Genomic DNA, 26,812 nt, shown 5'->3' on the forward strand with positions numbered 1-26,812 from the left:
AAATTATATAGCAAGTAGAGGAGGGTGATGTGTTAATAGTACAGTTGCCACAGTAACCTTGAGATCTTACAATAAATAACAATACTGTAACCAGGAGTCAATTCCAGTGGAAAATATGATAATTACATTGTAACCCGGGCCGGCTCCAGGCACCAGCGTAGCAAGCAGGTGCCTGGGGCAGCCAATGAAGAGGGGGGGCAGCACATCCGGCAGTTCGGCGGCAATTCAGTGGCAGGCTGTCACTCCCTCTCAGAGCAAAGGACCTGCCGCCGTATTGCCGCCGTAGAATGAAGGGGCGCTAGAGCTGCCCCCGATCGTGATTGCGGCTTTTTTTTCTTTTCTTTTTTTGCTGCTTGGGGCAGCAAAAATGCTAGAGCGGCCCTGATTGTAACCCACAATCATACGATTTCCTTGTAATAACACAGAATATGGGGATACATATAGGACCTTCGGCTGCAAAAGTGGGAACTCTCCCATTAGTTTGGGCAAAGCTCCTGGGAATTCTGGGCCTGAGTTTCATACAGTCCAGACACAGCACTGCACAATTCTAAGCTCAAGAATGGTTTTGAAATGGTTTGGTCCAATCTACGTTGGCTGGCCAAACCATATTTGAAACTGGCGTAGCTGAGTTGAGTTCAACCCATTTTCAAACTTGTTTTTCAGTATGGTTTAAAGTTTAGTATGGACAGGGCGTGAGAGTAAGGCCTGGGCATATTAGTGTGAGAAAAAGGAGTTTTGTGCTCCCATGCGTTGATGAATGCAAGGAATATGGAAGGGGAAAACAGCAAGATCAAAAATGTTATTTATATTATACCATTGCTCATTCTCAAGCCATTTCTAAGGAATTGTGGACTGTTTGAGATGGAGGTTCCAGTCCAGAGATTACCTACCTTAGATCTTGTCCATTGTCATCGGATGATACGTCGTCTATGTGTATTTGGTCACAATCCTGCAAAGCATAAACAAACAAAAACAAAAAAACCCAAATGAATCAGGAAATGATATTGCCTTGGAATAACAAATTTGAAGGAAGAATTTTATCATAGAATAATCATGGAATCATAGGACTGGAAGGGATCTCGAGAGGTCATCTAGTCCAGTTCCTGCACTCATGGCAGGACTAAGTATCATGAAATGAAAAACACATTAAGGACAGATATTAAGGTGAAATCAGGTCCCCCTGTATTGCTAATACTCTCAACAAATTCCAGTCAATTGATTAGATTACAATCCAGTTTCAGATGCTGCTTGGCCACAACATGAATAGAATTACTGTGCCTAAGCAAGAATTGTCTGAGATCACAATAGTTCTTCAATTGCACATTAAGGTGAAAGTGCTTCCTCTTCATACAGAAATGTGTAAAGCTGATGCAAAGGAACTTATCTGTCTCTTAACCAGTAAAACAGAGAAACATTAGTAGTTTACATGCATTGTGTGTGGTATCAGAATCAGCAGCCTTCCCCGTTAAAGAGCATTACTGTACCAATAAGAATATTCAGGCTTAATTTAAAGAAGAAACCCCCTTTTTCTAGGTCTTTCCACAGAAATTTCCTGTCTGAGACCTGTCTTGCTCCTATAGTGTTTCCCCAGTGCTTGCTGGGGCTTTACCCTCTCCTGTCCATCCACCAAGAGAAGGGACCCTGTCAGATCCCCATTCCACAGACAAAGTTAAGAAATAATACACATAAGTAATAAGGAAATCACCACACAGGAAATTTAAACTGAATAGATTATGCACTTGGAGCATGAAATATGTACTCTAGATCGTATCATCTAAATTCTTCATTGTTTGAGTGGTGAAGGCTTTACCTCAAAATCTCAAGAAATGTTATTTCTATGGTTTCTTTCTCTGACTTGACGTGATTAAAAAGGGGATGGGAAGAAAGTTAGGGAGCCTTTTTCTCTCTCTCTTCTTTGACTCTTGCAGGGAAAGGACAATGTATGTTGCAAAGGCCCTTGGAAGTCAGCAGATATTGTTCTGTTTTTTTTGGCTGATCTTCCACTGAATTACAGAAGTGGACGGGAACTCTAAGCAATATCCATAATACTTAATGTGGGTTTATCTGCTTCACTAGTCACTCTTTGTTATCTACACTATGAAGCTTGTAGTAGTCTCTTTACACAGCCAAGGATTTTCTATTTAAATCCACCCCTTCCACCAACACACAAAAAATCTTGTGGCTAGATTTCCAAAGGGAGGACATCACAAACGTGCCTTCAGAAATGCATGTGAGACAGTTCTGTTCACAAATCCTACATTTCTGCAGATTGGGTAAAAATTTCAAAATCACTTAAGTGACTGAGGCCATTTTGAAAGTAGAACTTAGGCCCATTTTCAAAAATGATTAAATTGCTCAAGTGCTTTTGAAAATTCTACCCACCGTCCCTATCTAGGAAGGCAGAGTTTCCTGAGCTGCAAATGCACTTGAGGGTTGTAATGCGATGGAAGTACATATAATTTTGTGCACACACTTTCCTTTGAAAATGTAGCCCCAAAATTTCAAGAACCATCATGTCAGAGATGTATTAATGCTGCTTCCCTTATGGTATAATGCTGGATCCCTTATGATACAAGTCCTGACTTTTGCTGAGTAGGGGTTTCTAAAGTATCTAATCCAATGGGTTCCCATCTCCTCTGTTCCCTGCTTTATAATTGAGGCCAGTGTTTTAAGTGAGTGCCGACTCTACAAATGAGAGCTGAGAAAATAAATTAATAACAGATCTCTGCTGGCACACGCCCCCATTCTAAAATTAAAAAAACATTCCCAACAGTGGTTGTGAGCTGTGAAAGCCACGCTGGAATAATATTGTCACAGCCCACTCAGCTTCAGTTGCATTGTGCTGTGCATTATGCTGTGCATTATGTAAGGGGAAAGGTATTTGTGGGGGATCTGCTTTTCTCATTTACGAATGAATTGTTCTGTACACTGAAGTGTGACAACAGTAGCTATCACATTTCTGACTTAATAAAATACCATGACACTTGGTGAGACGCTACCTCATAGTCCACCAGCCGACCCTATCATGTTACTGGGTAAAACACAGAGAAGCTGAACAAGGCAAGAATGTAGACCGTGCTTTACTACTTGGTTACCAGACTAATTTTTCATTCTCACAGAATTTACTAGAGACCTTAGTGAGAGGGGAAGTAGGACAGGAATATCTGGGCAGCTGAACAGAAGATCCAGATTGTTTGAATGAAAATCAGCAATGAGGACATTTCCGAACCTTAATTTTCACATCTGTTGGCTTTTTTAAAATGATACTCTGGGATCTCATAGAGCTACATGATTAGTGCGGTGCACACAGGCTATACCTGATTCAGGAAATATAAAGGCCCCAACCACCATAATGAGCCCCTGAGAACCGAACTTTTTCTAAAGTTCTGAAATGTTTGGACCATTCTTTTATTTACTTCTGCATCCAGGTGGGACCTGATACAGACAAGCTAAAATAACAGGAAACAGCCTGTGCTCAAGAGGTTTGGAGGAGGATCCAGACTTACTTTCTTAACCAAAATAAACCAGAACTCTGAGCATCTTGAGGGTGCACATGCCCTTACAATTGACATCATGATGTGCCCCTTAGTGTTTCCTCAGTAAGTACTGTAAAGATGCAGTTCTCCCAGGTAAAACAGCCAAAGACCTCTCATGTATGCGTAGACTACAACAGGTGATATTTAGGCTATCCTTGGTTAAACAAACAGCTATCCTTCACTGTAGCAATAGAGCCACTGAACAACACTCAGAATGCTTAGCCCCCAGGGATGGCTCCAAAAGGTAGGTTTATAAACACTGTACTAATCTCTCTGACACTTGCATGTTTTTCTGTTTTGCTTTTCTAGACTGCCCACCAAACAAATGTGTAAGAGAGGGATGCATATCTTTCTAGATAGAGATGCATAGGGAGCCAGCAGGGTCTAGTGCAGGGGTAGGCAACCTATGGCATCCGTGCCAAAGGCGGCACGCAAGCTGATTTTCAGTGGCACTCACACTGCCTGGGTCCTGGCCACTGGTCGGGGGGCTCTGCATTTTAATTTAATTTTAAATGAAGCTTCTTAAACATTTTAAAAACCTTATTTGCTTTACACACAACAATAGTTTAGTTATATATTATAGACTTATAGAAAGAGACCGTCTAAAAACATTAAAATGTATTACTAGCACGCGAAACCTTAAATTAGAGTGAATAAATGACGACTCGGCACATCACTTCTGAAAGGTTGCCGACCCCTGGTCTAGTGAAATAAGCATGGAACTTGAAGCCGAAGACACCCGAGTTCTAATTCTGCTCCTGCCTTGTTATATTGCCTTGAACAAGTCATTTATCCTCTCTGCTCTTCCATCTAATAAAATGGAGAATGGATAATACTTGCCTCTCAATGGGGGTGTGAGAATTAGTTCATGTGTTTGCAGTGATTTGAAGAGGTAAAATGCTATATGAGGCCTATATATACATAATATTCTGTGTCGCCTGCATTTTTAGACTGCAGGCATATAAACCCAGGCACCTAATTTGTGTGCATCACAATAACTGCGTATGCAGATGATCAGTTACACATCTAAGCAGAGAGACAATGTGGGTGAGGTAATATCTTTTATTGAACCAACTTCTGTAGAGGGAAGAGACAAGCTTTTGATCTACAGGTCTGAAGACATGAAAAAGAGCTCAGTGTAGCTTGAAAGCTTGACTCTTTCACTAACATAAGTTGGTCCAATAAAAGATATTGCACCCACGTAGTTTCTCTAACATCCTGGGACCAACATGGCTACAACACTGCAAAAAAATCTAACCAGTCATTTGGGCAACAACACTCCTTGAGTGTGTAAGCTAACCATGCAAAAGCACACACGCATTTGTGCACACACTTCTAAAAATCTGGGCCTTGTGTGACTGCATCTGGATTTCACTGACAACGGGTCCCGATTGAGGTGACATTTGTGTCACCATGTATGATGGGAACGCTGCACCTTGGAGAGCCCTCTTGAGGTCCTGGGTCCTCTGTTATGGTTCACACACAGCACTAAATCTTGCTGCCCAGGACAAAGAAATAAATCCCACTTTTTAAATTACTCAAGCCAAGAGTTGGCTAATCTACAGTGAGTTGTATAATTGTGTGCAACAAGGAGGCAGTCGGCAGACCGTGATCAGGGGAAGGCTCTAGGTCAGAGGTGGGAAAACTACGACCCGCGGGCCACATCCAGCCCGTGGGACCCTCCTGCCTGGCCCCTGAGCTCCTGGCCCAGGAGGTTAGCCCCCGGCCCCTCCCCTGCTGTTCCACCTCCCCCGCAGCCTCAGCTCACTGCGCCACCGCACAATGCTCCGGACGGCGGGGCTGCGAGCGCCTGCCGGTGCAGAGTATTAAACTGCTCCCCGTAGGAATGTGCTAGTGGTAGCAGTTACTGATACGAAGGCTTGTAAGAAAATGCTATTCCGGCAGCACAGCTGCAGAGCCACGGCCTGACCCAGTGCTCTGGGCTGTGCGGTGGCGTGGCGGGCTCCAGCCGGGTGGCACGGCTGCCTGTCCTGCTGCTCTGGGCAGCATGGCTGTAACGCCGCCAGCCACCGGTGCGGGGGGGTTGGTTAGAGGGCAGGGGAGTTCAGGGTGTGGGTCGGGGTCAGGGCAGTCAGAGGGCAGGAACAGGGGGGTTGAATGGGGGCAGGGGTCCCGGGGGGGGGCAGTCAGGAAGGAGAGGGGGGGTTGGATGGGGCGGCAGGGGGCAGTCAGCGGGCAGGTCCTGGGACGGTCAGGGGAAGGGGAGCGGGGAGTTGGATGGGGCAGGAGTCCTGGGGGGGCTGTCAGGGGACAGGGAACGGGGGGATTGGATGGGGCAGGAGTCCCAGGGGGGCCATCAGGGGGTGAGAAGCAGGGGGGGGTCAGATAGGGGGTGGGGGGCCGAGACACACCTGGCTGTTTGGGGAGGCACAGCCTCCCCTAACCGGCCCTCCATACAATTTCGGAAACCCGATGTGACCCTCAGGCCAAAAAGTTTGCCCACCCCTGCTCTAGGTTCAAGTTCCTCCTGTCACCAAGTTGGTCGGATGATTGGTGATACTTTGACCAGCTCCCTTTACTCAGGGCCATGCATTGGGCTGGCTGTCCGTCAATCTCATGGTGATTTGGCTTATTTAAGTAGGTTGCCAACCAAGTGAGGATGGCTTGAGTCAGGCTGCCTGAATGCTACTGCTGGTGCTCTTTCCTGCACATATACAGGTTGGCCACTCCTTGTCAAAGCAATGGCACGAGGGTACACACTCAGACACAAATAAGTTATAGACTGAATCCAGGACACAGACCTCCCCGCTGCCCTTTGGAAAACTGCCAAAGGCATATAAAAAGGACTAGTTATAACAACAGGGCCCTGGTTAACAGGCTACCCTTGCATGAGGCAAGCAGGGGAGAGCGTGTGTTCTGCTTGTCCATGGCACAGGCAAAGATAAGAGCAGAGAAAGATGGAACAGCTGTGCCCTGGCTGCCTATAGAGAGCTGTATACTGTATCCAGTTGGTGCAGCTATTAAATCAGGCTCTAGAAACAGCTATTGGCAGAGCCTTTGAGTAACTTCTCTCTCCAAGGGTGATGGAGTTCTGGGATTTTTGTCTTTGGGACCCTCCTGATGGGTCAATGCTTTTGTTCCACTGCCACTGTCATATGCTCAGCTCAGCCAGCAAAGTCCAAGTTCCACAGGCAAAATGCTAAGAATTCAGCTCCTCTACGGTAGAACAGTGGAAGTTCGATGGCTTCAGACCACTTAAACTCTTGAGCTGTTTGCAGCTAATAAAAAAACCGGATGAATTATTTTTGCAGTAATATCTCCCTAAAATCTCCCCAAAAGGCCCTCTTGGCTTTGTTCATTTTTCACGTGAGAGCATTACAGAAAAATTAGACTGCTTAGTATTTCCTTAGACAAGCTGGCAGCACATCCCCTAAGAGGACAACACTGCCGTTCCCTCCAGCTTTGTCAAAATGTTTAACTTAGAATGTCACACAATTGTGTATCAGCCAAGCAGTCATTCTCGTCTAGGAGCAGACTAGCTATGGTGTGAGCAGAAGGCGTCCTCCCCCAGACATCTGATTCAAACTGTGAATTAACTGTTTTGCTATGATAGGAAGCCGCATCCTAATCTGGTTGCAGATGATCTACACAAGTGCTAATTGGGCTGTGGAAAGTTTTCAGCCTCACTGCAATGCTTCACAAATGTTTTTCTCTCATCATGCATCCTCTGGGAGTGCTTTAATAGGTGACACGCTATCACCTATAGCCAGCACCCTCAGCTTCCACTGCAGCCCTGAAAACTGCAGCTTACAGCATAAACAGTTCCCCATCTATTGAATGGGGATAAAACTTTTCCTGTGATTGCCACGTCTACTTAGATTATAAACTCTTCAGGGCAGGGAAGTGTTTATACAGTGCCTAACATAAACGGGCCTTGATCTCACTTGGAGCCGCTGGGTGCTACTGTAACATAAAATACACTATCAATAGCAGGGGGTATCTTATCCTCTTCCTGCTGCTTTAACCCTCAAATTGCCAGCTGGTCTTTGCTGTCATTTTATTTATTTTTAAATAAACCTCACTTAACAGTCTTTTCTTGGTAAGGTAAGCAATGAATTGGGACCTTATCAAGCATGGACACAAATATATCAACTGCCTGCCATTTAAAAGATTCATTTTATGCTGTCACAGGGATTAGTTGCCACAAAGAGCCAGTGTTCTAATAAAATTTAAATTAATCTTCTATTGTGCCTTGTTAATGGTTGTTAGTGCATCAACATTAGTGAAAACCTGCTGATAATGGAAATGACTATGCAAATGACAGTCACACCCAATTCTAGTTCCAGGAGTGCTGTGTGTGAATCATAAAGTGGTTACTTTATACAGCGTGCTGCTTTAGACAGCCCTTGGAATCACAGGATTTCGCAGTCTAATTCAAACAATCTAATCTTGGTCTTCGGGCATTTCTTTTAAAGTGATCACCATCCTGGAAGAATGCCATAATTGAAATGCAAAATTATATGTCGGGGCAAAATTTCCTTTCTAATGCCTTTGGGTTAGAGACAAGCATTCCATACACAGTGTATGGGTACTAAGCTGTAACTGAATAAAACAAAAACACACAAACAAAAACCTTCATTTGAGGGAAGCTCATAAAATGGATGTTAACCAGTGTCTAACTCACTAGCTCCTATTCCTCCTGGGCAGGGCTGGATTAATGCAGGGGCTTTAGGGGCTGCAGCCCAGGGCCTCAGGCTAAGGGGGGCCCCACAGGCCCATGGGCCGGATGCAGCCCGCTGCTCCTTTTCATCCGGCCTGTGGCAAGTCTCCACACCCCGAGTCGGACACCGGTCCCCAAGCCTCAGTGCCCCCCACCCCACCCCCAGGGCTGGAGCCACAAGCACTGGCTCACCAATGTGCTCCTGCGGCCCCTAGGCGAGGGGCATTCAGGGAATCTCTGCGTGCTGCCCCCGCCCCCAGCGCTGGCTCCGCAGCTCCTATTGGCCAGGTACTGTGGCCAATGGGAGCTGTGGGAGCGGTGCCTGTGGCGCCTGTAGGCACGGGCAGCGTGCACCTTGCAGAGCAGCCTGGCCCCTCTGCCTAGGGGCCGGACAGGCCGGCCACTTCGGGGAGCAGAGCAGCGCGGAGCCAGGGTAGGCAGGGATCCTGACCAGGAGCCATCCGAGGTAAGTGCCTCCCAGCCGGAGCCTACACCCCGCACCCCCTTCCTGCACCCCAACCCCCTACCCCAGCCCAAAGCCCCCTCCTGCACCCAAACTCCCTCCCAGACCCCGCACCCACACCTGCACCCAAACTCCCTGCCCCAGCCCTGAGCCCACTCCAAACCCCCAGATACTGCCTATCTCGTGTTCAGCTGCAGATGGTAGAACCTGCAGAGCTTGGAGCACTCCAGCCTCCATGCCTGAATGTGTGAGAATAGACTCAACAGCTATAGCATATCATGTGTGCAATTGTTTGGAAGGTGAGCACAACAGCAGCATGTGGAGGCTCAGCAGCTTGAACTGCTAGTTCAATATAAAGCTAGGCAGGAAGGTTGTAGACGGAGGGGACCTTCGTGCAAGGGGATAATGGGAGACAAGGAATGTACCCAGCATCAAAAAAGCCTGGAGTGGCTATTACAGGTATATTCACCAACAGCTGGGAACCACTGTTCTAACAAACTCACCTTGCCAGGAAAGAGGATGGGGTGAGTGTATACAGCACACTAGTCTGAATTCTCTCTCTCTGTGATCTGATAATATCTGTGGTTCCAGTACAACATCCATATGCAAGTCCTGCAGCTGACTGCAGGGAAAATAGGGCAGTCAGAAGCTTTGCTGTGCCATTGCCTTCCTGGAAATAAATAGATGCTCTTTGTGGACATTGTACTACCACTAATGAGCTCCCTCAGTTTCTTTGTTTGCCTTAGGGCTGGCTCAAATAAATGGTTAGTTTCAGTTCCTCTGGCCTTTTCAGCTGTGCAGAAATGACGGCAGCTGTGCTTAAAATGACTGGCCTGAACACAAGTTCTCTTGCTCTGGGGTTTAACAGTATCAGACATCACATTCACCTCCCTGCAGTTTTTTTGTTCCTAATACAAGCTCTCACTTTGCCTTTCTTCTGTATATGCCTGAATGCAGGGCAGCTCCATGGGCAGTTTCAGCATTGTACCACAGTCTGGATTTAGCTTACTGAGCCCTGCTTAGGTCACCATTATGCCACTTGATGGTGCTGCTGTATATTGTAATCTCAGTAGATCTAAAACTGAATCAGTCTCTATGCTTGTTTTTCTGCCTGTCTCTTTTTTAATAGAATATTGTTCATTGTATCTCTTTCAAGCCCAACAGTTGGTGCCCACACAATCCTCAGCTATCACTCTGCGAATACTCTGGCCTGGAAGTCATTAATTTATCATCTAAGATGCAGGAGCAGCATGGCTAGTGAATAAAGACAGTTGACATTTTTGTGTTGCTTTCTTGGGGGGACGGGAGTAGGGCAAGGCAAACATTTTTGTGGAAAGTTTTCATTTCTTCTGAAAATTTCAGTTTTTCAATGAAAAGTCTAATGCTCCCTCTTCCCCCCCAAAAAACTGAGGATGTTTTCATTTAGAAAACTGGGAAAATTCTGCAAAAAAGTTATGGGAAGAAAATAAAATTCCATGGAAAACACCTACTGCTTTCCAACCAGCTGTACTACTGATATTTGTTGACAACAATCTTCGAAGCTGTCTGATAAGCCTGTCTCTCACCTCAAATCCTCTTTGGGTAATTAAGGTTAGCTGGGGGTAACTGTTCTCAGAACTGGGTTCTGAACAATTCATGTCCTGCAGTCAGACCTTCTCTGCTGAAGGCTCTTGTACTGCTATTCACTCCCACTGTCAGGTCCATCAAAGCCATGATGCAGGACCCATTTATTCAGTTTTTTTATTTTGTTGTTCTTGTGTGTTACATTTCTGAAATAAAGCAGTCAGACTGACAAGTGCTATAGAAATCAGTACAATCATTTCTTTTCACCAGTACACCTGTATCCCATACTCACACAACTTTGCTACGGATGTGCCAAACTGGCTCAGATAACATAAAATTACCCCACACGCCCAAGAATCAAGCTGAAGGTTTTTAACAGCACAGGTTTGCTGCTCCAGTGGGCTTGGACTGTTTGGAGAAGGAAGCAGCTGGAGTCTTTGTGAATTTCTTCATACCAAATCGGACCTTTTTGAGATTTATGCATCAGCATGTAGAGTGACAAAAAGAACAACAGAATACTTTACTCTTTGTGAATTTAACCTGGAGCCAACAGGTTGTGACTAATGTGGACAGACTTAACAGTGACAGAACAGTACTCCAGGGAATGATTTTACTTAGGCCTGGTCTACACTGAAAAGTTATATTGACATAGCTATATCAGTCAGTGGCGTGTAAAAATACACACCCCTGACTGAGGTAGCTATGCCAACATAACCCCCCCGTGTAGACACAGCTATGTTGATGGGAGTGGCGTTCTGTCAACACAATTAACTTCTTTCGGGGAGGTGGTATTCCTACACCCTTCTGTTGGCGTACGGCTGTGTCTACACTACAGGGCTATGCCAGCATAGCAACGGTGGTATCGTCTCCATAGCGTAGATGTAATCTTAACACTTACGTAGTCCTCTCCACCTTCACAGGGGCTATGGCGATATTAATTAATTACTCACAGTACCTATCTGAGGTAGAAGGGTGCTGTCATCATCATCATCATCTCCATTTACAGATGGGAAAACTGAGGCAGAGAGGGGCAGAGACTTACCCACTAGGTCACACAGTGCATCAGGTCTTGCAAGGACTACAGACCAATTCTAGAAGTTTTTGTGATAGCCCTTCATTAAGGCACCAGAAGCTAAGACTGGAAATCTCAAATCCTGGGTCACTTTAAATAAACCTCCTTCCAGTAGTTATAGGTGAATTTAAGAATTTTTCACCTGCCAAGACCTGAGCTAAGGATTCTGTTCTGCTTGCAGCAGCTGAAATCCTCACTGACATTTGTAACTGTGGAGGCAGTGACATCCCTCACCCTGCTCTGAGGTGCTTGGCAAGCCATCAACTGAATTCAGGTCTTAAAAGATAAGTAAAACAAGGGGGGAAATGTTCTCAAATGTAATGAGGTGCAAGTTTTAATCTTACACAGCTCTGGTACAGGTCTAGTGGAATGAGCATGGTGCTGCTGCAGTGTAAGCTTGGACAAATCGCTTCCCCCTGCCTCAGTTTCCACACATGTGAAATGGAGTTAACACCATCTACCCACCTCGGATGAAGAGTGTTGGGTATGTGCTAAATATTATCACTTTTAATTTAGTGCCTTAAATAGTTTCTTCCTCTTTTTCTCCATGAAAGATTTTCACTTCACACTTTATGTATCCCCATCACTAAACACTTCTTTGGAAAGCTGGGAGAGGAAGGAAATGTCAGTTCAGGTGCTACAGACCATTTGTCTTTAAAGGGAAATGAAAATTCTTAGCAAGTGAAGTCCCAATTTCTATAAAGAGCAGTACTAGGAAAGTTTTAACTCCTTGTAACCCACATAGCAATTCAATACAGCTGAGAAGTGAAGGACAAAGGAATTAAAAGCCCTCCTGGGGCCCATTTCAGGCAGGCTCTGGAACAGTTAAATTCTTACTTTTCCAAATGAATAAACAGACTGAGGAGGGATCTCTGCCTATCGGATGCAGGCACAGAACTGATGTCTTTTCCCCTAGACCATTCCAAGCAATTTCCTGAGTGTATTGTGCCCAAAGCATCTGAAGAGAATTCTAACTCATTCCTTTCAAGGAAATGTTGTCCAGCCTTAGAAAACCCTGGACAAAATTATTATGTAACTCATTTAGACCCATTCCTTATGATGGGCTGGTTACAAGCTCAAAAAGCTTTTCATCAACACTCCATAGCTAGTTGCTCAGCTGTACATATGCTATCTTTTCTTGAACTTCAGCACATGTTCTAAATGGCCTTTGGTGTGTTTTACATCAATGATGGTATATTTTTACCTAATGCTTCATCATCACAGCTGGCATTTCCTCAGTTGGGGAAGACTTTCTGGCGTTAGTGCAAAGATGCACACATGCTCTCATTCGTGCCATGAGTTTGACAGTCAGGAGCTCTTCATTTTACCTTGTGTGTGTGCAGAATAGAGCTTGTAGAGGAACAGAGACCATTTCAACAGCTTCTGTACTGGTTCAGAACTAACCCATAAGATCTGTGCTAATGTAGTTAATGAAATTATTAAATAGCAAATTTCAGAAGGACAAACAACATTGTCCTCGTTATTACATTTAGTAAAACTACCAATAGACATCACTGTTACTCTGTTGTTGTTTTTTTAAAGCTTTAGCAAAGCAAAGTTGTCAGAGAGATGTGGCAAGGTATGCTTCCCATAAGCCATCTTAGGCCCACTTCTTTGGGTCAGTAATGAAAGTTTCAGGAGCAGAAAACCAAGGGTTTCTAAACCAGATGCAGATGATTAAATAGGAAGATGTTAAATAAAATATGCAGTTACATACCTCCAGGTCATTAAAGAACAGATGTGTATCTGCAAGGTTGAAGATCATTTCTTCCATCATAAGACCTATCCGCACAGACGTGGTGGTGTCCTGTTCGAAAGAAAAAATGGGTGTGGTCTTTAGTGATTTTAATCATCCTCTTCCCCTGATTTCTGGCTATTAGGAGTGAATTTGGGACCTGTCCTACTCATGCAGCCATTAATGTCATTTACTTCTCAAATATATTGATCATAGGTTTCTACCCTGGAATTTTAATCTGGTATATGGTTGAACTCTGTCCTCCGGTGATGCGTGCAGCTCCCTTTGAACATTAACACCCTGCACTTAGCACATTTCAGATGAGGACAACAGGAAGCTTTAAAAACTTTAAGCTTCCAGGCTCACATGGGAGGTCAGTATTGCTCCTCATTTTACTTGTTAATGTGACTTATCTAAGGTCAAATAAGTCAGTGAACAGAACCCAGGAGTTCTGACTTCCAGCTCCCCTGCTCTAACCATAAAGTGAGGCCTGGGCTACACTGGCAATTCACAACGCTGCACTTGCTGAGCTCAGGGGTGTGAAAAAACACCCCCCCGAGCACAGCGAGTGCAGCGCTGTAAAGCGCCAGTGTAATCAGTGCCTGCAGCGCTGCAAGCTATTCCCCTCGGAGAGGTGGAGTACTTGCAGTGCTGCGAGAGAGCTCTCGCAGCGCTGGCGGCGCGACTACACTCGCGCTTCACAGCGCTGCCGCGGCAGTGCTGTGAATCCGCGAGTGTAGCCAAGGCCTCAGACTCCTTTCTCTGCAGGGCATAGTCACATCATTCAATCAACAAAATGTCCTCACTGTTTCTACGTTTACTCAGGTGTGTCTGGGGGTATATCCCATGGTTCTTTGCTGAGATGCTCTAAGATTCTTTCCCAGTCAATTGTGTGGGAGAACTTGTTTGTCCTTTGGGGGAATTGTGGGAAGGACACTGGAGGACTTTCTGCACTTGAGTGATTTAGCCTGCATCCTCACTACAAAGTGGGTGAGGTCTAGCCTGACTTAAAGTGTAGCCTGGGTTTTAACTCACACCTCCAGCCAGGTCAAGGCACCTCCAAACCCGAGTAAAAGGTTTGTGTGTGTGTGAGAACGGGGAGAAAGAAGGGAAGGGGGGGCTAAAACATGGTAAAAGCCAAGGTTAACTCTGAAGTGAAGATATATTCTTAGTTCTATTCTTGAAATGCCCACCAACTGTAGTGGGGATCTGGTGAACAGACTAAGTGTTTCTTTTAGGTCTCATCTACACACAACAGTTGTACTACTTTAACTATCCCAGTATAGTTAAACCCCCTAGTGCAGACACAGTTATATCAATGTAAGTGTGCTTCCGGGTAGAGTTATTCCCATATAGAAAGCATCTTTCTATTGGTATAACTGCATCCACACTACGGTCTGTACTGGTCTAACTATAAAAACACATGTGTAAACCAGACTTGTTATGCTGTGTGTTTACACAATATGCCTCAGACACTGCATACTCCAGTTTGACCAACCCTAAGATGGTTTTTTTTTCTGATATCTTCAAATATCAGTACTACCACTAACAGTAATGCTTAACTTTTGTATAACACTTTCATCTGCAGATCTCAAAGTGCTTTACAGAGGAAAGGCTCAAGTTCCCTAGCCACAGGTCACGACGCCTCCAGCTTTTACAAAACAAATCTATATCAGTGAAAATTACACACAGAGAGTTATCAAGAAGTCCACATAAACGTACATATCCCATGCCCTGATCCTGCCACCAATGAAACCAGTGGCAAAACCTCCACTGAGTTCAACTACAGCAGAACTGTGCCTCCAGTGGCACTGTTATAACTTTCATCCTCCTAGTTCCCCAATTTTGTTTGTTGCTTTCATTCATTGCATCATATCAACCCTTAGATTGTAAACTCCTAGGGGCAGGGACCATGTCTATTTTATTTCTATACAGTGCTTTCTACAATCAGAGCACTGTATACATAAGAGTAAAATTCCTCCTGGTCACACCATTCTACCACTTGGAAAACAGTAAATGTTACCAAAACAAAATTAAATGAAATAAGATAATCACTTATTTTTCATATCATTAATTTTAAACCAGCCTTGGAAGGAAGCTCTTCTCATCAGGTAAGCAGTCCCACTGTATGGGACCTGCTCTCCACTTGTTGGGAATGTATAACTCCTGATAACTCCTTAGTTTATTAGTTCAAAACTGACAAATGAGCACCTGACACAGCCTCTTCTGTGATTTGTTGCTCCACATTGCTCCTTAGGAATCTGCTGTGACCTATACCTCAACCTAGCTCTCCACAATATTAAATACAATTCTGTCATTTTCCATGTCACAACTTCCCACACACAGACCTTCAGCCCCAAATAATTAACTTGCTGCTCCAAGCCCAGTGTGAAATAATAGGAACAAACATGACATAGAAGAGTCTTAAGTGCTATTCATGTGAAAATTATTTTCTTAATCACTAAATAAATATTTCTATGACACAAACAAAAATACTTTGTTGTTAATTTGGTAAACACTCTCCTAGTTCAAACGGATTTTGCCTGATCAAGTTAAACAGCAACAGAGAGCTTGAAAAAGGAGAGTTTCCACAACAGGCTTTCATTTGTAATTCATCTTTATTAGGTCAGGGATCTCTCATCTTTGTGTGCCCTGAGTGTACATGTGCGGTTTTCTCCCACTGAAGTTACAAGTCCTGCTAAGACAGTACAGATTTATATGTGGACTTTGCCCTAATTTTCTGCAGATTTCTGTGGAGTCATGTTATTGCATGGTGAGGTCAGTAATGAATTAGTTTGGGAGGTCTACCAGGGAACACAATGTTTGGAGGCTGAGTATGTTTCAATCAACCTTTGTGGCAGAGGCTGTTGACACGGATGGTGTATCACACAGTAACCTAATTATTACGCATTCTTGGTGTAGCTCTTTAATTAGAGGACAATGGCTGTGGTTTCAGCTTTATGGATGACTCATAGGGACTGCACTAAACTAGAGAAAAGCTCCGTCACTCATGCTTGAACATGCTTACCACTACCCTGGAGAGAACGGCACTTTCTCCTATTGGGTGGAAAGTAAAAATCAAAAGCTTCTCCTTGAACACTCCTGATCCAAAATGTTGTCATCAGAAGTCTAAAGTCAATCACCTGCAACGTCTTACAGTTAAGTATTTGTTTATTTCATGTCAGTGCAACAATTTCTCTCTGAGAATATTTATGTATGGGGATCAAGGATCAGAGTAAGAACCATGTCTATGCTGTTGATTTCGGCTACTGGAGTAGCCACCTCCATGTGAAATCCTAACACACACTAGCAAACCTGCTGTTAGTGACCAGGATATAGGTGGTCTGACCTAGTGGTCAGAGCAGGAGTCAGGTCTCATGGGTGCAGCAGGCATCCGGGGAACAGAGTTGAGGATTAACACCAGAGTCAACTGCTGATTACCAAAGCCACAGTCAGAACCAGGAATCAAAGCTGAGGGTCAGAAATGGGATCAGATACCAAGAGTCAAGCCAGAGTCACAAGTCAGAGCCAGGACTGGTAAATGATTGTCAGAAGTGAGGCATAAAGACAGGAACCGGAGAAGAAGAAAGGATCAGGCATGGAGCAGGAGCACAGTGGGAAATAGGCACAAGGGCAGGGGGTAAGGAGCAGAGTAGGAATCAGGAACGGGATTGAATGCAGGCACCAGTAGGGTCCAACACAACAGCAACAGGCAATCACCAAGTTGCTCAGATAATTTCCTGTGCCTCCCTCTGTCTTAAATAGCATGGTTGGACCAATTGGGGAAGCCAGGCGATCCTCCAGTCAGGACTCCTGTGGGTAGTGCCTTGGCTGAGGCTGTAGTTCTGCTAGCTCCTTGGCCCACCAGGTTTCAGCTGACATCAGGTGGTGGCCAGGATGCGGTGGCTCTCTGGGAACTCACAGGCCTGGGTTTGAGGACTGGGACATCACACCTGCTATACGCTGCGATCTGCCCCAATGCAACTTTACCTCTGCTTGAAACTGGGGTAAGACGCACTGTTGCAAAACGTGTCTTAAAAAGGGCATTGCCTGCCTACTCTAGGAGTTCACATCAATGCATGTACCTAGGTCGGTACCACCAATGGTTGAAATCAGAGCAAATCAGCGTACATGGCGCCATCACATAGTGACACAAGTTAGAACACGTTAATTTTCTTAGGCATACTGGTGCTTGGGAGGCTTTACTTAATATTTTGTGCATGTGTTTTGGCTATCATAAAAGCTCCACGTGAATAACACTGAACTGAATTTTATTATCCAAGTAAAGTTACTGTTATGGACTAGCACATAGGCAGTCTGATCTGATGGTCAGACCTAGTGGTCAGAGCAGGAGACAGGCACCTGGATCCAGAGGCTGGGGTCGGAGACAGAATCAGGAGTCAAGCCAAGGGTCGGATCCAGAGTCAGCAGACAGGGGTGAGGGTGTAGAACCAGGGATCAAGTACAAGGCAGGAACCAGGAGTAGGGCAGGAGTCAGACAAGGTCCAATGTAGCAGCTAGGCAGGAATTCATCTAGGTCCTCAGACAACTTCTTTGCCTCCTTCTGGCTTAAATAGCAAGTCTGAGCCAATTGGAGAGGCCGGATGTCTCCTCCAATCAGGAGCTTTATGGGCAGTGCCTCCATTTTGAACTAGGATCCATCAGCCCACACTCCCTGCTGGTACCAACGAGCTGCTAGGTGATGGCGGCATCTGGGGCAGGGGCGCCAGATCCTTCGTAAAAGTGGGGGGCCATGAGACCTTGCCCCCTCCATGGCTCTGCCCCTCCTCTTCCCTCTGAGGCCCTGCCCCCAGGCCAGAAGCCGGAGCCTGGCCAGGGTAACAGCCGCCCAGGCAGCTGTGGGGAGCCCCAGATCCCCCACCTGCCCTGAGTGGGGGGCCCGAAAGCCACCCCTGGCCCATGTCCCCATCTTCCATGGCCCCCCACCCAGGGTAGGTGAAGAGTTCGGGGCTCCCCACAGCTGCTTGGGTTCTCCGGGTGGCTCTTACCTTGGCCCGACTCCATCTTCCAGCCTGGATAGGGGCAGAGCCTCAGGGTCCGAAGAGCAGCAGTTGGGCCCAGGTAAGAGCAACCCAGTGGGCTTGGGCCGCTGTGGGGAACCCTGGACCCTCCGCCTGCCCTGGGGGGTGGGGATATGGGCCAGGGGGCTGCTCTTGGGACCCCCACCTAGGTCAGCTGGAGGGTCCACGGCTCCCCACAGCTGTCCGGGCCCCCCCAGCCAGTTCTTACTTCGACCTGGCTCCAGCTTCCAGCCTGGTCGGGGGACGGGGCCTCAGGTGGAATAGGAGGGGTAGGGGACCAGGGCCTGTCCTGAAAAGTGGACAGACCAGGCCCTCCCATTTTCAAAAGGCCTGGGTTCAAGACACGCAATCCCTCAAAGTTACATCAAGGGAGCTGTTTTTGAAGAAAGACGTTGCTAGGAAGGAATCAATTTTTTGTTTTAATGAAGCAATTTATTTCTTCTATAACAAGGGCCATTGCCTTTTAAACCTCTTTTAGCATATCTCATTGTTTGGTATCTTTCATTTGTTTCTTTTCTTTGGGTCTGTTTGCAGCTTTACTGGTATTGATGGCCAAAGTGGAGTGGGGAATGTTTGTGCAGAACAGTGTATGAAGTTCACGTTCTCTTAAACCAAAACAATATGTAGAATAAACTGCAGAGGAGAAAAAAATCTTTCCCTTGAGATAGAGAGTGTGATGGAATGAAAATAAAAACAGAAAAAAGGGGAAGTCATTTGGGGAAATAATTTGGCACTAATGCATAGCTCTGTATGGACACTTCCTCTACAGTGGGATTCTTTTCCAAGTCTTAAACAGCCTGACAAAGTTAAACAGGAAAATCAGCACTTCCAGTATTATCTATTATATGTGTTTGTGCCCAGAAGCACCAGCCAAGGCTGAGGTATCATTATACTAGATACTGTTTTTACATGTAGATGCATGGATTTGAATTCATCCAGAAATAAGACCGTTCAATATCTGAAGGCAGGACAGACTCTGTCCTCCTCTCTGGGAGGACTTGATTTTCTGGAAGATCACTTTGAACAAGCTGGAAGCACTGTCAGCTCAGTATCAAGCAGATATGTCTAGGGTAGGACACAGAATCGGTGTCCGGATACAATTGTTTGAGACCCATGTAAGCCTATGTAAATACTTTGAAGCTGATGTCAATACAGGTATCGGGACACAAAGACAGATTTAAGGCCCATAGTAATTGTCATATGGAGACTTTGCTCCACAGCCAGCTTTCTCTTTGCACTCCCTTCCTACCAGGACAGGCTGAGTACTGGACTCAGTCCTGCTCTCCTTTTATGTTGGCTGTCACCAAGCCTAAAGAGCTATTCCAGCAGCCAGTAATCGGCCAGGCATAAGGAAGCGCTCGTTTTGGGAGAGCAGGTACGTATCATACAAGCCGCTACAGTGGCTCTGCGTTACCTGAGGATCCCCTTAGGCTGTAGGGAGATGCTCTAGTAGCTGGCTAAGACAAAGTTGCCCTAATACTCTGGAATGCTGAGCCCTATAACTCTCAGGGATCTGTTACTTCCCCAGTGTGTTATGCTTGTGTGCACTGAGAACAATTAACCCAAATTGCCCAGTTCAAAGTGATACTTTCACTTTGCTCAGGAATCCACTGGGAAGACTGGGGCCTCGGACTCCTAGAAAATGAATCTCCTCCCATCAACCAGTCCTCACGCTGAAAATTAATTAAATGGGAAATACTAGCCCTGAGTGTTTGTTTAGTAACATTAGAAGAGCGAAGTCCTACCTTTTTACTAATCTCTGGTTATGCTTTAATAAAGAAGAACAATGAGAAGATGGGATAGAAAACAAGAAATAAACCCCTTACACATAAAACCTAGGCTATCACAATCCATTCCTGAATGTGTCACCTCACCTCAGCCATACACAGCTACTGGCCTGGCGCTTCCTAATGTGGTAAAATTAAACAGCCTCACTCAATTACCTGTGAGGCTCGCTTGTGGCACTAAGAGATGATCCAGGAGCCCCTAGGGACGTCAGCTGCTGTGCCACCATTGGATGTAACACCTTCTCCTTCCCATTGGACTGGAGAGGCTAGCATAACGCATAAAGCAGCATCAGTTTGGAACAGTCCCTGGTGCACTGGGAAGTACAATACAAGGACTGAAGCTGTGCCCATCGAATGCAGGAGGGAAGACCCTTGCACCCTTACCTCACCTTGCTTTCCTGCCTGGGCTGGGCACACCTGAGCTCTTAGCTTGTAAAGAATAGGGAGGTTAATTACACACTCCCGCTGTCAAACACTCTGCTTCAGTATATTTCTCCATGGGCAGGAAAATCTCCAACTCCTTCTCCATGAGCAAGGTGGGCTGCCAAAAATGGAAAGACATAACTTTTTCTACAACGATTTGGACTGATAGTATTTGAACTGGTGAGTGACATTAAAACTGTCTGCTTGTGATGTGTTCAGTCATCGCTGTCATTTCTAGCCAAGGAGGGCTTCAGGATTACATGCTACTGCACAGTTCAAGTCAGGTGCCTGATGCTGTGAGATGCCTTACACCCGCTATTCCTATTGGACTCAAGGCATCCAGAATCTCCTAGGATCTGGCTCCATTGCTCTGGGGGAATTATGTTTTGTCCTCTTGCTATAAGAGCAGCCATACTGGAGAAGACCAATGATCTATCCAGGGCTAGCACAGCTTCAGAGGAAGGCAAAAAATGCTCAGTCCATCAGGGTGAAGTTTGTTCTTGATCCCACTTAGTGACTGTGGTGTTATTGTGACTTTAAGAGAATGAACAGACTCTTCAGCGTGTGGGAGGTGATAATCTGAGGAGGCAGTTGGTTTTAGGTTAGACTGATAGATTAACCTGTATATGTGTTCTGTATATATGTTAACAATAGACTTTAATAGATATACAGTTAAGTTACTAACAATGAATTATTATTAAGACTAGTGGATTACTTGAATATAAAACAACACTGATCAGCTAATGCAGGTAACTACAGAGGTTGGGGGGTTGTTTGAAGCTACCCGCAGACCAGGACACACCACCTCAAAGTAGCACCAGACCCTGCCAGAACAACAGATGCAAAACTTGTAGATATAGCTCCACAGCTACGATGATCAACACACCCCACCACAACTCACCTTTTAAGACCATGGGACCCACACATGCTCTATCACAACGTGCGGTGTACTTCATCCAGTGCACTGAATGCCCCAATAGCAACTATGTGGGTGAAACCGGACAATCACTACGTTCTTCAATGAATTTACACAGGAAAATGATAAAAGACAAAAAACATCATATCACCTATGGGTGAACACTTTTCACAAAGCGATCACTCTATATCTGACCCCTCAGTCCTCATCCTCAAAGGAAAACTGCACAACACCTTCAAAAGATGAGCCGGGGGGGGGGGGGGGTGAATTCCTATAATTTTGCTAGATACTAAAAATCCTGGAATGAATAGACACACTGGATTTACGGTTTATTATAATCTGTAACCTACTTAAACTACCTCCCCAGTTTTTTGGGGTTTTTTTTTGCCTTTCCCTCCTATGACTGGAGAGGTGTTAATGGGCCATTTCACCTTGAATGCTCCCTTGAAATATGTGTTAACTAATTATGCTAAACAATCTGTTCCACCTTGTATTTAGCTGTGACATTCAGTATCTTTCCTAGGCCTAAAGAAGAGCTCTGTGTAAACTCAAAAGCTTGCCTCTCTCACCAATGGAAGTTGGTCCAATAAAAGATATTACCTCACCCACCTTGCCCTAAAGTATGCATTAAAAACACATGTATTTGTTACCACCTGCAGCTACTATGCCTCCAGTTGGCTGGCCCATCAGAGCCAGTTACCTCCTACTTTATAGCTCTTGGTGATATTGTAAAAGGAAGTGAGTAGGCAGATTTATCTCTGGCAATCTCTCAAGTGTAAGTCATTCTCTCCTCGGTTTCTGCTTCCAAAACACTCTAGTTCCAAGCTTCTGTCTTGCAGGTAAATTGTTCAGACTTGCATGCCATTAGCAAAGGGGCAGAGCTGGCTGCTTTGATAACACATGCAGGATAACACATTGAGGCAGCTTGTTGTCTGAGTTTGTCTCTGTTTAGATATGTGCCAATTAACCTGACATTCTGGATGTTAGGACAATGTAATTCTGAGCCCACATCTTGAATTCAGATTTTTTTTCTTAAATAAAAAAAACAAACCCTAGTATTTAAAACCAATCAGACTTTAAGCTCCTGCCAAATACCTGTTTATGCCGTGAACAAATAATTACTTTTCTACAAGGAAGAAAGTATTAATTAAGAGTATTCATCAGACTCCTATTCTGTGGGGTTTATCTGATGGAGGTGTCAGCCAGAGGTGAGAGATGGATTAGTACACAATCAAGGACTTTCCAAGTTAAATCTGCTCCTTGTGGTTAGCTGTTAATAATGAAGTTGTCACTAAAAGAAAGAATTTAATGGTTTTAATTGGGTTTAATTACTTGGAAACTCCTGGGAAATGGACCAGTTTGTTTGGTTGAAATATATAAAAAAGTGAAGGTTGTAAAGAGCGAGAGGAAAGAGAGGGCTGGGCCACATGTTTGAACAAAGACTGGTTGTAAGAATCATTTATTCTTTGGCTGTTGAGTTGCATGCCCTGATCAGAATATGAGAGATGGATGTGGCTTTCTCATCCATAAGTAACCAGCAGGGGTGTGCATGGGTTCTGTTATTTCTAATGCAAGTAGGCATGTTTTTTTATATTGGGCTTTGTGAGGAGGGGTATCCTTCAAATGTCCGGGGGGGGGGCATTTATAGAGCTAGACTAATGCTAGATGTAATCTTCTCCAAGCATTTCGGTTCCTAGATGGTAGAGCTATGATAAGATGGGGGTAAATTTTTCAAAAGTGCTTAAGTGACTTAGGAGTCAAGTCCCATTTCCAAAAGTGATTTAGGAGCCTAACTCTTATTGAAAGTCAAAGGGACTTTTTGAAAATGGGACTTAGTCACTTAAAAATTTCACTCCAGATATACAGTAATAAGTCACCAGGACCAGATGGTACTCACCCAAGAGTTCTGAAAGAACTCAAATGTGAAACTGCAGAACTACTAACTGTAGTTTGTAACCTATCATTTAAATCAGCTTCTGTACCAAATGACTGGGGGATAGCTAACGTGACACCAATTTTTAAAAAGGGCTCCAGAGGTGATCCCGGCACTTACAGGCCAGTAAACCTGACTTCAGTACCGGGCAAATTGTCAGACACATAGAGAAACATAATTTGTTGGTGAAGAGTCAACATGGTTTTTGTAAAGGGAAATCATGCCTCACCAATTCTTTGAGGGAGTCAACAAACATGTGGACAAGGGGGATCCAGTGGGTACAGTGTACATAGATTTTCAGAAAGCCTCTGACAAGGTCCCTCACCAAAGACTCTTAAGCATAGTGAGCTGTCATGGGATAAGAGGGAAGGCCCTCTCATGGACTGGCAACTGGTTAAAAGATAGGAAACAAAGGGTAGGAATAAAGAGTCAGTTTTCAGAATGGAGAGAAATAAATAGTGGTGTCCCCCAGGGGTCTGTACTGAGATCAGTCCTATTCAACATATTCATAAATTATCTGGAAAAAGGGGTAAACTGTGAGGTAGCAAAATTTGCAGATGATACAAAACTCAAGATAGTTAAGTCCCAGGCAGACTGCAAAGAGCTACAAAAGGATCTCACAAAACTGGGTGTCTGGGCAACAAAATGGCAGATGAAATTCAATGTTGATAAATGCAAAGTAATGCACATTGGAAAACGTAATCCCAACTATACATAAAAAATGATGGGATCTAAATTAGCTGTTACCACTCAAGAAAGAGATCCTGGAGTCATTTTGGATAGTTCTCTGAAAACATCCACTCAATGTGCAGCGGCAGTCAAAAAAACTAACAGAATGTTGGGAATAATTAAGCAAGGGATAGATAATAAGACAGAAAATACCATATTGCCTCTATATAAATCCATGGTACACCCACATCTTGAATACTGCGTGCAGATGTGGTTGCCCCATCTCAAAAAAGATATATTGGAATTGGAAAAGGTTCAGAAAAGGGCAACAAAAATTATTAGGGTATGGAATGGCTGCCATATGAGGAGAGATTAATAAGACTGGGACTTTTCATCTCGGAAAAGAGATGACTAAGGGGGGATGTGATAGAGGTCTACAAAATCATGACTGGTGTGGAGAAAGTAAATAAGGAAGTGTTATTTACTCCTTCTTATAACACAAGAACTAGGGGTCACCAAATGAAATTAAGAGGCAGCAGGTTTAAACAAACAAAAGGGAGTATTTTTTCACACAATGCTCAACATGTGGAACTCCTTGCTAGAGGATGTTGTGAAGGCCAAGACTATAACAGGTTAAAAAAGAACTAAAGTTCATGGAGGTCCATCAGTGGCTATTAGCCAGGATGGTGTCCCTAGCCTCTGTTTGCCAAAAGCTGCAAATGGGCAACAGGGGATGGATCACTTGATGATTACCTGTTCTGGTCATTCCCTCTGGGACAACTGGCATTGGCCACTGTCGGAAGACTGGATACTGGGCTAGATGGACCTTTGGTCTGACCCAGTATGACCATTTTTATTACCTCATTATGCCAATCCCATGACCATCTCCCATACGCTAAAAGTGTCCGTGAAACACATACATATGAATTTGTTTTACCTGAACTCTGAAAAATTCAGGTTTATTAGCCATCTTGTGGAACCTGAATGAACAGCCCTAATAACAACTACCACTGTAAACTTTGCCAGACAAAAGTAAATGCCAGACAGAAAAAAAACCTTCCCTGATTTCTTTTATTCATAGCTGCCTTTTTGTATATCCAGCTAATGTGATTTGGGAAGTAACAAAACAAACCCTGCTAACATCATCCAGGGCACCTGACAGGTACCTAAATACCAGCAGTAAATCCCAAAGGCAGCACTGAATTAAATCAGATGAGATGTTCTTTTTGATCTGTTTCATACAATTGACTTGGCTCCTAAAATCTTTTTCTACAGTGAATGTCTAATGGAAAGTTACTACAATACTAAAAATAGTAAGATTTTTTTCAAATCCATTTTAACATAGTTGCTCATAATACAAGCCAATCTTTATGTCTGTATCTTTAAGAACTGCTGAAGTGCTTCTTGTGTGGGTTTATTCCAGTCCAGCCTCTATTGTTTTTCTTCAAGGAACTCTGAGAAAGAAGAGCAAATAACAATTTCCGGTAGCGATCGGCTTAGTTTTAAACACCCCTTTCTCACAGACAGTCCTGATCTCCCCACGAACGTTCCACATCCTGCAAGTTTGGCTTGCGAGGTATAAAATAAACATCTTGAAACATCTTTGGGGCTGAACTGACATTGTGATGTCTTGACACTGAGTTGCAATATGGTATAAATGCCAAGATATCACAACACCAGAACACAACATGGTGATATGGTGACTTTGTCCAAAGAGGCAATGTTCTAAAGATCGATTGATTATTTGTATTACAGTAATAGCTAGCGGCCCTGACCAAATTCAGGGCTCCACTGCTAAGCAGTGTACACACACACAGGCCTTTACTAGACTAATACTTTCTAACTAACATAATTGCAAAGTCTTGGGTAGACAAGGCAAACTGCCTTTAACATGTGTTAAGCTGATGGGCTTAGCTGGGGATAGGGCAGCCTAGACTTTAACTTGACCATCTTAGCATATATTACAGTATGAACTGCCTTGTCTACACTGCGATTTCTCAAACACGTTAGCTAACGTATTGTAACATCACACCTTTAAATCTTAGTGTAGACAAGGCCACAGTGAAAGTCATTAACTACCCCAAAGAGCTTGCAGTCTAAATAGACAAGACTTTAAGGGTAGGAGGAAAAAGTAGCATTATCATCCCCATTTTACTGATGGAGAACTGAGGCACAGAGAGACTTAGTGACTTAGACACTTGGTGACTTGCCCAAGGTCACAAAGGACTCTATGGCAGATCAGGGAACTGAATTCAGATGTTGCCTCTCAGTTCAGTGACTTATCCACTAGACCAGGGATTGGCAACCTTTGGCATGCGGCTCGCGAGGATAAGCACCCTGGCGGGCCGGGCCGGTTTGTTTACCTGCCGTGTCTGCAGGTTCAGCCAATCACGGCTCCCACTGGTCGCGGTTCGCCACTCCACGTGGGAAGCGGCACGGGACGAAGGATTTGCTGGCCGCCGCTTCCCACCACCCCCATTGGCTTACCCTGGAGAGCCACGTGCCAAAGGTTGCCGATCCCTGCACTAGACCATGCTGCCTCTCCTGAAGGTATCCTCCTTAGTCTGTCATCACTAACTATAATACAGAGACTGTCCTATTGAACATTAGAAAACCATTAATTTCTGGTTGCAGTCCATTTACAGGTCTCTTGCTGTTGGATCCCTCATTCACAGCTTATTCAGCGTATGATGCAATTCAGGTTCGCCATCAGAGGAACTGATCAGCTTGTCTGGCACAATACTGCTGTGTTCTTTTCATATGGAGTTTTGCTGGCTAGTGACTGCTTGTCAGAATGTAAATAAAGCTGGTGCTTCCCTAAGACTTGCATCTGGCCCCAGTTCTGTTTTGGTTATAAACATTACTGCTCCGATTCTCTCATGTTGCATTATTTGTTTTCACTGTGATCTTGACAACAAACATTGTGAAGGATCCATTCCTTGTAGGGCTTAAAAACTGGACCCTCAGATTAAAAGAAGACCTGTGATACCTT

The 26,812-nt window shown here is 44.6% G+C and overlaps 1 protein-coding gene across 6 annotated transcripts in view; it reads right to left on the bottom strand.

The window, feature by feature from the left end:
* The window catches only part of EYA2 (EYA transcriptional coactivator and phosphatase 2), a 152,660-nt gene that overhangs the window by 18,977 nt on the left and 106,871 nt on the right, over positions 1 to 26,812 (bottom strand). For all 6 annotated transcript variants that reach the window (XM_024204433.2, XM_024204436.2, XM_024204432.2 and 3 more), the window contains 2 exons: positions 13,033 to 13,122; positions 891 to 949 (listed from right to left, as the gene is read on the bottom strand). In XM_024204433.2, the coding sequence (XP_024060201.1) occupies positions 891 to 949; positions 13,033 to 13,122 (149 nt within the window). The remainder of the gene's footprint in view (positions 1 to 890; positions 950 to 13,032; positions 13,123 to 26,812) is intronic.

Source organism: Terrapene carolina, unplaced genomic scaffold (genome assembly GCF_002925995.2).
Source record: "Terrapene carolina triunguis isolate 2854851 unplaced genomic scaffold, T_m_triunguis-2.0 Scaffold130, whole genome shotgun sequence".
NCBI classification, from domain to species: domain Eukaryota; kingdom Metazoa; phylum Chordata; order Testudines; family Emydidae; genus Terrapene; species Terrapene triunguis.